Genomic DNA, 15,361 nt, shown 5'->3' on the forward strand with positions numbered 1-15,361 from the left:
TATTGCCCTAAAAGCCTACTCAACGCAGAAGAAGCCACTGCTCCAAAACTGCCATAAAAAAGCCAGACTACGGTTTGCAACTGCACATGGGGACAAAGATCGTACTTTTTAGAGAAATGTCCTCTGGTCTGATGAAACAAAAATAGAACTGTTTGGCCATAATGATCATCGTTATGTTTGGAGGAAAAAGGGTGAGGCTTGCAAGCTGAAGAACACCATCCCAACCGTGAAGCACGGGGGTGGCAGCATCATGTTGTCAAGGTGCTTTGCTATAGGAGGGACTGGTGCACTTCACAAAATAGATGGCATTAGGACGGAAAATGATGTGTATATATTGAAGCAACATCTCAAGACATCAGTCAGGAAGTTAAAGCTTGGTCGCAAATGGGTCTTCCAAATGGACAATGACCCAAAGCACACTTCCAAAGTTGTGGCAAAATGGCTTTAAGGACAACAAAGTCAAGGTATTGGAGTGGACATCAAAGCCCTGACCTCAATCCTATAGGACATTTGTGGGCAGAACGGAAAAAGTGTGTGTGAGCAAGGAGGCCTACAAACCTGACTCCGTTACACCAGCTCTGTCAGGAGGAATGGGCCAAAATTCACCCAATTTATTGTGGGAAGCTTGTGGAAGGCCACCCGAAACGTTTGCCTCAAGTTGAACAATTTAAAAGTCAATGCTACCAAATACACTCAATTAGTATGTAAACTTCTGACCCACTGGGAATGTGATGAAAGAAATAAAAGCTGAAATAAATCACTCTACTATTATTCTGACATTTCACATTCTTAAAATAAAGTGGTGATCCTAACTGACCTAAAACAGAGCATTTTTACTTGGATTAAATTTCAGGAATTGTGAAAAACTGAATGTGGAGGAGTTAAAATGGAGTGTCGCCTTGCTAACATCTAAAAGTAGAAGTCACAGGCTTTTTTAATTTCCCCTGAAAAACGGGACATCCGGTTAAATGGGCTATGGAAATATAGACCTTTCTCTCAATGAGAGTCAATATCACAGATTATATTGGCCCTTATCCAAAATAAATCATAAAAAACAATGTCACAATCTTTGTTCAAAAAAACATTTAATTTGCTTTAGGAAAGAGGGATTACAGTACACACCGATTCATTCGGGTTAAGGTAACCAATTAAGAATAAATAACTGGCCATGTTAATAGAAACTCATACAGTCATTAAAATAGGAGATCAAGTCGCTCATCATAATTGTCTTTGTTGACATTCTCTTGAAAACCCCTCCTGGATGAATTCATTATTTCATCTTTAGGTTTGTAAGCAGCTCAGAGGAAGCAGTGTATCTCCTGACCTGGATGGCGTTCCCTTTTTTTGTCCAGTTACCTCGAGCACAAGTCTACGATCAGTTTACCACACTCTAAATTCTACCCTTAAAACCAATAAGAGGTGAAATAAAAACTGGCATTGGATCAGCGTTGAGGCAACTTGTCTTCCCCAAAAGTGTGCCGTGAAAAGTCAAGTTTTTACCATATTAAATATATGGTAGTGTGCATACAAGTGGGAGGTGACCGTTCCAACACCTTCTGATGCTTGTCCACAACCCTGCTCACACTGAGAACTGTTGACATTATTTGACAGAATATATTTATTTTTTTCAATTGGAATATCACATTTTTTAAAATAAAATACATTGCAATAAGACTAAAGTGGAGTGTATAAGAGATTGTGAACACAAACAAGGCACCATGATCAGTTCCCCTTTGGGAGAGTGGTTTGCCATCATCAGTTCTTTTGGCATGTGATTGGGAAACACAAGAACACTCTTTCCTGGAGTCTGGTTTGTGATGGGCACATTCCCAGACGTTCTCAGCTAGTTTAGCAGGAAACCAGACGCTTCCTATTTGTTTACGTATAATTATTTTTTTGTTGTAAAAATGAGCCACTATAAAAAATAAAAAAAAAGTGTCAATCTATATATACTCTTCTGAAGGTAAGATGTTTTGGTCCTCGAATGTCAAAATGTACAAAACATTACAGCTCTCGTGTTATAGTTTAGGACAAACTAAATAAGTGGAGATTGTAGCAAACAATGAGAAAAAACCTTGATTAGTGAGGGAGAGAGAGAGAATGGCCCCACCCAGAATAAACCCCTAGCCCCCATCTATCTAGGCACTTGTGTAGAGCTGAAAGGTCGGTGCTACAACCATATTGCTTATCATTCTTTGATATCTAACAAAAGGGTTAAGGGGCTAGGGGTGGTTTCTGGACAGGGCCTAAAGGGGCTAGGGGTGGTTTCTGGACAGGGCCTAAAGGGGCTAGGGGTGGTTTCTGGACAGGGCCTAAAGGGGTAAGGGGTGGTTTCTGGACACGTCCTAAAGGGGCTAGGGGTGGTTTCTGGACAGGGCCTAAAGGGGTAAGGGGTGGTTTCTGGACATGTCCTAAAGGGGCTAGGGGTGGTTTCTGGACAGGGCCTAAAGGGGTAAGGGGTGGTTTCTGGACAGGGCCTAAAGGGGTAAGGGGTGGTTTCTGGACAGGGCCTAAAGGGGCTAGGGGAGGTTTCTGGACAGGGTCTAAAGGGGCTAGGGGTGGTTTCTGGACAGGGCCTAAAGGGGTAAGGGGTGGTTTCTGGACACGTCCTAAAGGGGCTAGGGGTGGTTTCTGGACACGTCCTAAAGGGGCTAGGGGTGGTTTCTGGACACGTCCTAAAGGGGCTAGGGGTGGTTTCTGGACATGGCCTAAAGGGGTGGTTTCTGGACAGGGCCTAAAGGGGCTAGGGGTGGTTTCTGGACAGGGCCTAAAGGGGCTAGGGGTGGTTTCTGGACAGGGCCTAAAGGGGCTAGGGGTGGTTTCTGGACAGGTCCTAAAGGGGCTAGGGGTGGTTTCTAGACAGGGTCTTGAGCTTGAGGAGGAAGGGGGAGGATTTGAGGCACCACCCTGGGGTGTTCCGCTGCCCGTTAATAGGTGTATCTCGAGTTTTCTTGATAAGCAGCGTTTTTCTCAGGTGGAGTCATCTAGAAGTAGGGCACGGCAGTCAGCTTGTACCACTTGATTGTCTCCTTGCTGAGGTCGAAGTCTTTGAGTGTGAGCGTGACGCCACCTAGGTAGCAGTTCTCTCTCAGCGACTCGGCACTGAGCACGCTCAGTTGTAGCTCCCGCAGCCCCAGGGTCTCCTTGCTGTAGCCACTGTACACCAGCTGAGGAGGTGGAGGTAGTCAGACTAGTTAGCAGCAGTTTGTATAAGTTAGATCAGTCACACAAGCAGATCAGGAGAACAGTGGCAGGGTAGTCTAGTGGTTAGAGCATTGGACTAGTAACCGGAAGGTTGCAAGTTCAAATCCCCGAGCTAACAAGGTACAAATCTGTCGTTCTGCCCCTGTACAGTTCCTAGGCCGTCATTGAAAATAAGAATTTGTTCTTAACTGACTTGCCTAGTTAAATAAAGGTAAAATTTTAAAAAAACAAAGTGACACAGCAGGTCAGGACACATAGTCGTTAACTATGACAATTTGCTACAGGGCCCTAATGGAAATGACCAACATGCTACACCGATTTCACTCACCATTTCGTTGAAAGTGGGATTCCTGGTCTTCCTGGATATCTTTGTTTTGCGCTTGGAGGTTTTGTGGGGGTCTGGGAGCAGGTAGGTTTTCACATAGGGGTTAGGGTCTGTCCCCTCCTCAGATACCTATGAGCAGGCGGATGTTAGTTAGTGGAGCATTAGCTAAGGCCAAACTGAGGATTCACGTTCGTAATTCAATCCAATACAACTTTATTCATCCCATCAGGGGCAAATAAATGTCCCTTGAGATATGTTTAATGGTAAATGAACCACCACGCTGCCTTAGCCCCATCTGTAAGGCTGAGGATAAACAGTATAAATTCATTATAAAAATGCTAAAAGTTTTGAGTGGTGCGCTAGTTAGGATTGGGCCCTGTGAGCCACTGTACTCACCAGGTCCCTGATGTGCATGACCATGATAAAGAGTGTGCTGTTCCTGTAGGACACAGACAGCTTCACCTCCCCCTCCACTCTGCCGGAGGTGGGACTCAACGGTGGCTTATCTGCAGAACAAATCACTCGTTAAAAACTGTAGTGGCGACAATGGTCATACATAGAGAGCGTGGGCTCAGGTTTACCTGGTGCTCTGGCCGTCGTCTCCAATCCTTCCGTCTTGTCGTCTCTCGCGATCGGATGGAAGAATGTGTAGATAAGATCACACTGATGGAGAAAAAATGATCAGTGAAAATTGAGTGCGTTGGGCTTTTTACGTGTGTGTGTGTGTGTGTGTGTGTGTGTGAGAGTGTGTGTGTGTGTGTGTGTGTGTGTGGATGGATAGATGGATGTGGTGGTTAGATGGGTGGATGGTAAGGTGGGTGGGTGTGTGTGTTTGTGTAAGTCACCTGTGTGACCTCTGTGGAACTCCTCAACAGGTTTTGAACATAACCGTTGAGCTCAATCTTCCTCTTGGCCGCCACGTCCTTAATGTGGGTACGGCCCAGCACCATCCTATTAGGGAACCTAGGGAGAGGATGGGGAAAGATTAGTGCACTAACAAGAAGGGTGCATCTGTGGTACAAGTGGGAGCTCCCTTTGGTGTATCTCCCACTTTGGCTTTCTAAGGTCCAATAAGGCAGACATTCAACCTTCTCCACATGTGTGTCTGTCAGTTTGTGTGTGTCTGTGTGTACCCTGGCAGCTTCCACAGAGGGAAGAGGATGCAGAGCTTGTTGTGGAGCTCCTGGAACTCATCGAAGGTGCGGAAGAGAAACTGGGCCTCGCTCTGCCCCTCGCGCAGGAGCCTCACCACATACGTCTACAGGAGGGGGAGGGAGCGGAGGGGGAGGAGGAAGAGGAGGAATTTGAGCTCATCTTAGTCAGAATTCCATTAATGTTGTGACTTCTCTATATACAGTGCCTTGCGAAAGTATTCGGCCCCCTTGAACTTTGCGACCTTTTGCCATATTTCAGGCTTCAAACTTAAAGATATAAAACTGTATTTTTTTTGTGAAGAATCAACAACAAGTGGGACACAATCATGAAGTGGAACGACATTTATTGGATATTTCAAACTTTTTTAACAAATCAAAAACTGAAAAATTGGGCGTGCAAAATTATTCAGCCCCCTTAAGTTAATACTTTGTAGCGCCACCTTTTGCTGCGATTACAGCTGTAAGTTGCTTGGGGTATGTCTCTATCAGTTTTGCACATCAAGAGACTGACATTTTTTCCCATTCCTCCTTGCAAAACAGCTCGAGCTCAGTGAGGTTGGATGGAGAGCATTTGTGAACAGCAGTTTTCAGTTCTTTCCACAGATTCTCGATGGGATTCAGGTCTGGACTTTGACTTGGCCATTCTAACACCTGGATATGTTTATTTTTGATCCATTCCATTGTAGATTTTGCTTTATGTTTTGGCTCATTGTCTTGTTGGAAGACAAATCTCCGTCCCAGTCTCAGGTCTTTTGCAGACTCCATCAGGTTTTCTTCCAGAATGGTCCTGTATTTGGCTCCATCCATCTTCCCATCAATTTTAACCATCTTCCCTGTCCCTGCTGAAGAAAAGCAGGCCCAAACCATGATGCTGCCATCACCATGTTTGACAGTGGGGATGGTGTGTTCAGCTGTGTTGCTTTTACGCCAAACATAACGTTTTGCATTGTTGACAAAAAGTTCAATTTTGGTTTCATCTGACCAGAGCACCTTCTTCCACATGTTTGGTGTGTCTCCCAGGTGGCTTGTGGCAAACTTTAAACAACACTTTTTATGGATATCTTTAAGAAATGGCTTTCTTCTTGCCACTCTTCCATAAAGGCCAGATTTGTGCAATATACAACTGATTGTTGTCCTATGGACAGAGTCTCCCACCTCAGCTGTAGATCTCTGCAGTTCATCCAGAGTGATCATGGGCCTCTTTGCTGCATCTCTGATCAGTCTTCTCCTTGTATGAGCTGAAAGTTTAGAGGGACGGCCAGGTCTTGGTAGATTTGCAGTGGTCTGATACTCCTTCCATTTCAATATTATCGCTTGCACAGTGCTCCTTGGGATGTTTAAAGCTTGGGAAATCTTTTTTTATCCAAATCCGGCTTTAAACTTCTTCACAACAGTATCTCGGACCTGCCTGGTGTGTTCCTTGTTCTTCATGATGCTCTCTGCGCTTTTAACGGACCTCTGAGACTATCACAGTGCAAGTGCATTCATACGGAGACTTGATTACACACAGGTGGATTGTATTTATCATCATTAGTCATTTAGGTCAACATTGGATCATTCAGAGATCCTCACTGAACTTCTGGAGAGAGTTTGCTGCACTGAAAGTAAAGGGGCTGAATAATTTCGCACGCCCAATTTTTCAGTTTTTGATTTGTTAAAAAAGTTTGAAATATCCAATAAATGTCGTTCCACTTCATGATTGTGTCCCACTTGTTGTTGATTCTTCACAAAAAAATACAGTTTTATATCTTTATGTTTGAAGCCTGAAATGTGGCAAAAGGTCGCAAAGTTCAAGGGGGCCGAATACTTTCGCAAGGCACTGTAGTTTGATTTACACAAAGAACTGTGTATGCCAGATATGTGTTCTTCTGGCATCCTATAGGAAAGCTAGGCCCTGTCAGTGAAGGAACATTGAGACCATGGTGTATGAAAACACATCAGTAGACATGAATATATGTACGTCTCCGGTTGGAGACTCACGTAGTGCTTGTCGGGGTTGTATCTCTTCTGGAAGGAGAAGATGGAGGCATCGCGGATGCGCCCCTCCTGCTTCAGCGTGTAGGTCTTGGGGGAGAAGGACAGGATGGGCTCGTCGTTGGACGGTAGGCCAGAGAAGCGCAGCTGGGCCAGGTTGTGGATGAAGAAGTTGAACTTGGTGGCCACGCTGCCCAGGCTGGATTCGATCAACCTGGAGGGAGGGAAAGAAGGTTAAACTTCAGACTAAAGGGAGTATGTTGTTGAATTAATCTATTACACAGAGGAAGAAGAGAGACAGGAGGTAAATGGTAGATATAACATGGCTAATAGCAGCATTTCACATCAATGTTTTAGGCTAGTAACTGGGGGTTCTAAGGCGTTCATAATGTTATGTTGCGGTGATGTATATATACACTAGAATACTAACAGGGGGTGCTGTTTTGAAGCCACTGTAAATCCATCTTGGTACTCCACCACCATTGTAAAAAACTATTTGGGAAGCTATAAAAATACATTAGTCTACATGTGTTTTTGCCACGTTTATTCTTAAGAAATCTAAAAATATATAAAACATTTTCTGGATGAAACATTGAATTTCACATTCCTGCTATAGAAACACACTGAATAACAGATTCCCTACATGGAACAACAGTCCCCCCCAAAAAATCTAAAGGAAGTTAGGACAGACACTTCAGAACAATCTGAGAGATATAAGAAAGATCAGGAAAAACATTATTTATCCCTTATTTTAGGTACTAAACTTTCTCCATATATACACTTCCATTCATTTTTTAAAACTGGCACTGGGGATATTCAGGTGGGTCTTGTGGGCGTCCCATCATGTCAGAGAGTCTCAGCTTTCCACAGAGGGGTCATATTAGTGTGTAGCCCAAACCGATCAGACAGAAGTCAGACGAGTCTAGTGAGTGTCCTAGAGCAAAACGGAGAACACCATCGTGTTCGTAAATCTCAGCTTTCAAATAGTTTGATGGACGCTGCAGACGGACGCTGCAGACATTTTCGTGAGAGACTGAATATCAGGATGTCTCATGGTCTGACAAACACCGCTCTAGCTCTGTCACCTTTCACCCCAGATGTCTCATGGTCTGACAAACACCGCTCTAGCTCTGCCACTTTTTACCGCGGATGCAGAAGGGTGATATCGGTGGATTGATACACAGCCCATGCAAATAAAAACACATCTCTCTAGCTTAAACGGACGGATTTGTATGGGGATTTTATTATTATGTTAGATTTCTGAGGGGGAAGCAACCATGAAAAGGCCAAGGGTTAAAGTAACAATTTTTAGAAAGTACTAATGTTACTGTCCTCACTAGAACAAAAAAGTATTTATATACAAGTCATTTTGTCCTCGAAACATTTAAATGAAATACTATAGAATTCAATTCATTCCTGTGGGGAACCGCTTTACTGGCTTCAAAGCCTCTCATTAGCCAATACATAGTATCAGCAATCCAGGTATCATTACATTATTATTTTATAAAACCATTTAACAAAACAGAACATACAAAGACATCACACAAACATGAACTACATCACACCTGCCCAGACCCTGTGGTGGTTATTTCTGTATTATCAAATGAGGAGAGAAACTTATCACACAAGTTTACACTTCAACTAAATCTTTACTCACTTATTAATGAGGGAGCAGGTCAATACAACACACAAGGTGAATAGAGTGCTTGAAGAATACAGAGATGCAATAACTGCTTAGTCTTGGTTGGTTCCACCCCTCCCCAGCAAAACAAGGCATCATAAGCTTCCTTGTTTTCTTCTTGTGGCCAGGTGTATCGGGTCATAGTGGACAAACAAGTGATAAGGGCAGTTCCGTTTACTCCCTTCTCCAAGCTAGCCTTCGTTCTCTTCCATCTCCCCACAGCTGTGCCCTTGGAAGATAGTAAATGAAAAGGATGGGCTGAAGAACTATGGCCACTTCTCAGAGGCTCTGCGAGAGACTTTATGACCAAAACAATCCTATTAACACTAGAATGAATGTTTCTGACCAGGGGTTGGAACCCACATTATTTTCCAATCATTTAGTTCTGAACAGAACCATTATTCTTTTCATTCTGTTCCACTCTTCAGAACAGCAAGATGCAACTGAAATTTTACCGGTGGGGAGAAGGCGAAAGAGGGTGGTGGGGAGAAGGCGAAAGAGGGTGGAGGAGAATGGCTTGGCCTGAAGCGCTGGGAATCTTCTTGTTATGACATGCATTATCTGAATAAGGCCCAAAGAATTATACCTACGGAGGACCGGCTTCTATGGAGGAACGTTGAATGTCTTTGTTGGACCAAAACTAGCTAGCTAGCAATCTTTTCTGTAGAGCGGCACCAGAATAATAAAAGAAAAACACGTCCTACCTTTTTGAAGTTAATAAATCCAATGTGAAATGTGAACTTTAGTATCTTTAACTAGCTTTGAAAAAGTTAATCCATTCTCTAATTAAAAATATCTCTCCATGGGCCTCCCGGATGGCGCAGTGGTTAAGGGCGCTGTACTGCAGCGCCAGCTGTGCCATCAGAGTCCTGGGTTCGCGCCCAGGCTCTGTCGTAACCGGCCGCGACCGGGAGGTCAATTGGCCTAGCGTCGCCCGGGTTAGGGAGGGCTTGGTCGGTAGGGGTGTCCTTGTCTCATCGCGCACCAGCGACTCCTGTGGCGGGCTGGGCGCAGTGTATGCTAGCCAAGGTGGCCAGATGCACGGTGTTTCCTCCGGCGCATTGGTGCGGCTGGCTTCCGGGTTGGATGTGCGCTGTGTTAAAGAAGCAGCGGCTTGGTTGGTTGTGTATCGGAGGACGCATGACTTTCAACCTTCGTCTCTCCCGAGCCCGTACGGGAGTTGTAGCGATGAGACAAGATAGTAGCTACTACAACAATTGGATACTACGAAATTGGGGAGAAAAAGGGGTAAAATTCAAAAAATAAATAAATAAATAAATAAATAAATAAAAAATATCTCTCCACAATTTCTGAGTCACACTTGTAACGTCAGTATTATTCTAGTAGAGGGGGAGGGGCAGGAAGCTCACAGAGGCAAAGATTTTCAACTGGCAGGCAGACACTGGATTAGTTTGAGGTCTTTGTTGCATTTTTTGTGTGACTAAAAAAATGGCCAGAACGTAAAATAACTTTTAAAATCAGTATAGATCACAGTCATTCCCTGGTTTTGATTCTGTTCCTCAAAATATTACGTTATTTTCCGGTTTGGTTCCAACCCATGTTTTTGACTATATCGATGCCACATAGGCTGTTTAAACCAGAAAGTTGGTTCATAAGGGGCAGTTGATCGTTAATATATGGTAATATGTGTCTCTATGTACCTGGTGAAGAAGATGGTGGCCTCTGCGTCGGTGGTCTGGGGCTGCAGAGCGTCGTATACATACTTCAGGTCCTGATTTCCCGTCAGCTCTGGTAGGCCTGACAACGTCATCTGTCAATCACACACACACACACGTGAATTTGTTTTGGTTTGAGACAGTAAAAAACTGTTTTATAATCGCAAATGCAATACATTATAATGTACAACGAAATTATTTAGTAACAAAAGACTATAAGAACCAATGATTTGAGGAAGGTAATACTGTAGCCAGCTAGGTTTGAGGCTAGAGTAGAGCATTTGAATCCCTAAGATAACACTCAAGAAATTCCTTGGGCCATCACCACAGCCAAACAAAAAAAAAATTACCCAGGCAACAGGAGAGTAATCATTACCAGTTATATACTAGGCTGGCATCACACTTTTAAAAACACTTATTTCATGAAGCAGTCTCTTTGTGACCCATCCATCCTTCAGTGGTCCTGCGACTGATCTATCTTTCAGCTGTCCTGTGCACCTTGGCCTCCCCTCCATTGGTGTGAATTATTTATCATTGGCATGAATTATTTATCATGCAAACTCAAGAAATGCCAGGTAAATTCTTATAAAAGGCCAATGTAGTTATACGACTTGAACTTGGTCTTAACTAGTCTGGTCCCAGATCTGGTTTTGTTCCATTTCCGACTCCTCTGGTCGTTGTCACGTTAAATGTTTGGCATGACAACAACCATAGGAGTAGGCTATACAGTACATGCTGATCTGGGACCAGGATAGAACTGGAACTTGACAGCAGAGTTTTAGTTATTACCAGGGAGAGCAGGTTGAGGATGAGGCCTGAGTGTTTGCGGATGAGGTTGTAGGCCTGGGAGCACAGGTCCACAAACAGCTGGAAGCGACTGGTGGGCCTCTCTCCCCCGTTGATCACGTAGGCCATGTCAGAGGTAAGCACGAATGGAGCACGGTCCCTGGGAGAAGGGGAGGGAGAGAAAGACTCAATAAAACATGGGACACATGTAACCTGGTTAAATGGTGAGCATAGCGTTCAGTCTGGTTTAAAGCTGGAATCCTTAATGGTGAAACTGACACGTCTGTTTACAAAGTTACTACAAACCACAAACTAAGTTCTCTTCCCTCAGACTTTGACGTGCGATAGAACAGCAGAATATCTACTGCACATGTTTATACCACGACACTCCTCACCTCCACTTTGTCAACAAAACTAAAACCACAGCGGTGGGGCAGACACTGTTTCCACCCACTGCAGAGTCCATCTTCAACCAAGCTGGGCCTACATGTCATTTTGTATGGACGGCTGAGAACAACCGACTTTCTGGTTTCCCAGGTCTAAGTCAGAGAAAGAACACTCAGGCCCCATCTGGAGTGCAAATGGTTCTCAGAGCACACGTCCTTGTTGTCAATAAACCTTTACTTCTAGTATTTTAACTAAGCACACAATTGACTTTTACTAAGGAGTGGGAAGAAACAGTAAAAGTTAGGGGGGAGGGAGTGAGGGAGTGTGCTAGAAGAGTAGTGCGTCAGATTTGTTAGCACTGTTGCATGTGCTCTGGAGGAAGCAGGTTACCCATGCTAACACTGTTACAACGTGTGTTCTGCAGGAAGCAGGTTACCCATGTTAACACTGTTACAACGTGTGTTCTGCAGGAAGCAGGTTACCCATGTTACAACGTGTGTTCTGCAGGAAGCAGGTTACCCATGCTAACACTGTTACAACGTGTGTTCTGCAGGAAGCAGGTTACCCATGTTACAACGTGTGTTCTGCAGGAAGCAGGTTACCCATGTTAACACCGTTACAACGTGTGTTTTGCAGGAAGCAGGTTACCCATGCTAACACTGTTACAACGTGTGTTCTGCAGGAAGCAGGTTACCCATGTTAACACTGTTACAACATGTGTTCTGGAGGAAGCAGGCTACCCATGTTAACACTGTTACAACGTGTGTTCTGCAGGAAGCAGCTTCGACCACCGCAGGTAACATTCTTACCTTTTGAAGCTGCCGAACATCTGGGCGTGGCCCAGAAACTTGCCAAAGTCGATGTGGAACATGTGACCGGTGGAACGCAGCATGATGTTGTCGTTGTGGCGGTCGCAGATACCCAGCACGTAGGTGGCCACGCAGCAGCCCGCACACGAGTAAATGAAGTTCTCCGAAGCCTGGACACACACACACACAGAGAGGGGCAGAGAGTCGTCGTCAGATACACATTTTCACACTATCATGCCGAGCCAAACCAAACTGTGCTGGAATGGATTTCTTTGGTTCACATTGCCCTCTTCAGCACTGTTCCAGCAACTATGGTGGACGTGTAACCAGGGCAGAACAGCTGGACTTGGAGCCATTCAGTTCAGTGTGAAAAGCCCTACAGTATCTTGTCCTCAATCCAAAAGGAACTCGGAACTCTGAGCTAATGCTCAATAGAGATCTGCATACATAAATTGGGACTTTCAGCTGAATCATGCATTGATAAAGGACAAATCAGTGTGTAACATATATGCATATTGAATACAGACAAGAAATAAAGCGTAGAAGTCATCATCAGTTGTTCATCTTCCCAACCTCACCCTCTGTAGGAGTCAAAGGTCAGAGGGTAAAGTTTCAGGGTCAGACAGTTACCTTGTCGTACTCGTCCTCAGCGGGGTTGTACTTGCGGAGCCACTCCGCCAGGGGCTTGTCCTTAAAGGAGCCCGTCACTCCGTACTCCGCCTGGATCTTCCTCAGGGTGTCGGAGGACGGCACCAGCTCCACCATTCCTGGCAACACACATACAGAACCACGTCAAAACTGCAGGCATGGCATGAGTACACATTTATAAATTAGTAAACCGGATGTAATATGACGCAGAGAACCAAGTTCATCAGCAATCATCTAACAATCACCCAATGAAATCTGGCTGAGACGGTGCAGTGGCATCCACTTTGAGCTAGTTTTATAATGGCCAGAATGGTAGAATCAGAGCCACAGAGGTTGTGTTGTGATGAGGACAAACAGGTTTCAGTAAGTTTCATTCAAATCAGAATGATTTAAGCTGGTGATTTGAGTGTGAGTTCTAGTCTGTGTGTGTAGTACCGTTGTCTTTCCCGGTGGAAATGCATTTGAAGTTAACGATGCGCAGGTCCAGTCCCTCCTGAAGCCAGATGCGGTCCATGACCCGGATCATCTGCAGAGCCAGCATGTCCTGCCTCAGGTCCTCTCCCACCTAGTAGACCACACACACATTAGTTACCATCCACAGAGACGTATTACAATATTCTCATTAAGGAGTTTCATTCCATCTGTGTGTCTGCAAGTCTGGTCAAACAAAGACTCCCGAACACATTCTATCGTCAGGGTCTGGTGTTATATTATGCCACCAGGTGGTGCCGTTTCAACTATGAAAGACAATGCAAACGAGTGCAGTAACTGATCTCTTCCCTATGGAGAAGATAATGGACAATGCAGCGTTGATATTAAGCTGTTATAGCATCAAAACACAAAGGGAACTCTTTAGAATGTATTCCTGCATTCCTTCAAGCTTCAAATACTCCAGAAGGAATGGTGAAGTCTGCTGTAAGTCATGCAGAGAATGTGTTCTAGAACGTGTCAAGGTATTTCATGGATTACTTAGTATTACATTTGAGATAAATTGCTTGTCTATGGAATTTTGCATCTTTTCAGAGACTCTGGCGCCATAGAAATATAATCTAGTCGTCTAATCTGATAGAAATAGCTATGTGTGGACCCCCATTCACAAAACGTGGCCAGAATAGTAGTGTTAATATAGGTTCAGCTATTTACAAGGCAAAACTGGTCCTAGATCAGCACTAAATATATCCCAGGTGTGTTTAAAGTAGGAATGCTGATCTAGGATCAGCGTGTCCCAGCCACCCACCTTGAACATGACGTTGATCTCCTCTCCCAGAGGGTCGGAGTTCACCAGGGCCAGCTTCAAGGGCACCGCGTTGGAGTTGAAAAAGGAGCACGACTGTACATACACACGTGCGCAAACACACACACAAAGAGAGAGCCCCTGTGGTTAGTTATACAAGCCTTCCTTGGCCCCTGGGAGCAAGCACTAGCCTGCTTTAGGGAGACAAAGGGCAGATTTTATTCAATGAGGGGGCATCGCCTTGGCTTGTCTGGTACGAGATTGTGGTCAGATACACCTCTGAGCAAAACACATACTCCAACAACAAATACGACCTCTCATATACAAACACACTTGCCCAGCGGTGAGAAACATGGCCGTGAGAATGGAGCAAAACACTCAGACAGGAAAAGAGGAGCAATCGGGGACAGCACACACACACTATTCTAGTCAACGGCCTCTTACAACAGAGGTGGTGGGGGTAACTGAAGTGACCTGTAGATGAAGTGCCAGTCAGCGTTTGGATGGTAGAGGTTATGGTGACGTCACCAGTCACTAGGACGACTACATTATGTGTCAGGGTTTACCGAACATCCATATGCATTGGGTGCGAAACACATTAGGGTGGCTACCCACAGGGCTCAAAATCATGTAATTTGTTTTAGCAGAAGAGAAATTATCCTAAGCAAAACATTGCCCGTTGCCCAACTCTCTTCCTGGAGATCTACTGTCCTGTAGGTTCTGTCCAACCCTCTTCCTGGAGATCTACTGTCCTGTAGGTTCTGTCCAACTCTCTTCCTGGAGATATACTGTCCTGTGGGTTCTGTCCAACCCTCTTCCTGGAGATCTACCGTCCTGTGGGTTTTCAGTCCAACCCTTATTTAACACACCTGATTCTACTAATTAGCTGTTCAACAAGACCTTAACTAGCTGAATCAGATGTGCTAAATTAGGGTTGGACTGAAAACCTACAGGACAGAAGATCTCCAGGAAGAGGGTTGGACTGAAAACCTACAGGACAGTTGATCTCCAGGAAGAGGGTTGGACTGAAAACCTACAGGACAGTAGATCTCCAGGAAGAGGGTTGGACTGAAAACCTACAGGACAGTAGATCTCCAGGAAAAGGGTTGGACTGAAAACCTACAGGACAGTAGATCTCCAGGAAAAGGGTTGGACTGAAAACCTACAGGACAGTAGATCTCCAGGAAGAGGGTTGGACTGAAAACCTACAGGACAGTAGATCTCCAGGAAGAGGGTTGGACTGAAAACCTACAGGACAGTAGATCTCCAGGAAAAGGGTTGGGCAGCCCTGCTCTAGTCTATCAATCCATTCCAAATCTTTAAACTATACATGAGACAGGGGTGGCATATGTTGGTCTTGCCTAGGGCGGCAGCAGAACTGCTAGAAAAGGGCCTGAGGAACACAATTTGCCTCTAATTTACTTGCGTTTGCAGAGGACATTGGCCTGCTCAAAGTGAGCTGCTGCTGTTGGGAAATCAAAAC

General features: G+C 44.7%; 1 protein-coding gene across 2 annotated transcripts in view; it reads right to left on the minus strand.

Moving 5' to 3' along the window:
- Positions 1–1,068: 1,068 nt before the first annotated feature.
- The window catches only part of LOC139406412 (phosphatidylinositol 4-phosphate 3-kinase C2 domain-containing subunit alpha-like), a 71,573-nt gene continuing 57,280 nt past the window's right edge, over positions 1,069–15,361 (minus strand). Inside the window, exons 21-34 of one of the 2 annotated variants that reach the window (XR_011633984.1) lie at positions 13,882–13,974; positions 13,080–13,209; positions 12,627–12,763; positions 11,997–12,166; positions 10,804–10,960; positions 10,000–10,109; positions 6,664–6,871; positions 4,663–4,787; positions 4,375–4,492; positions 4,111–4,192; positions 3,926–4,035; positions 3,533–3,658; positions 2,745–3,167; positions 1,069–2,255 (exon numbers count right to left, since the gene is read on the minus strand). Coding sequence is in view for 1 of the 2 variants with exons in the window: in XM_071148965.1 (XP_071005066.1) it covers positions 2,985–3,167; positions 3,533–3,658; positions 3,926–4,035; positions 4,111–4,192; positions 4,375–4,492; positions 4,663–4,787; positions 6,664–6,871; positions 10,000–10,109; positions 10,804–10,960; positions 11,997–12,166; positions 12,627–12,763; positions 13,080–13,209; positions 13,882–13,974 (1,749 nt within the window). In the remaining variant the exon portion in view is untranslated. Of the gene's footprint in view, positions 3,168–3,532; positions 3,659–3,925; positions 4,036–4,110; positions 4,193–4,374; positions 4,493–4,662; positions 4,788–6,663; positions 6,872–9,999; positions 10,110–10,803; positions 10,961–11,996; positions 12,167–12,626; positions 12,764–13,079; positions 13,210–13,881; positions 13,975–15,361 lie in introns of both variants that reach the window. The other variant, XM_071148965.1, reaches the window with a different exon arrangement.

Source organism: Oncorhynchus clarkii, chromosome 4, assembly GCF_045791955.1.
Source record: "Oncorhynchus clarkii lewisi isolate Uvic-CL-2024 chromosome 4, UVic_Ocla_1.0, whole genome shotgun sequence".
Lineage (NCBI taxonomy): Eukaryota > Metazoa > Chordata > Actinopteri > Salmoniformes > Salmonidae > Oncorhynchus > Oncorhynchus clarkii.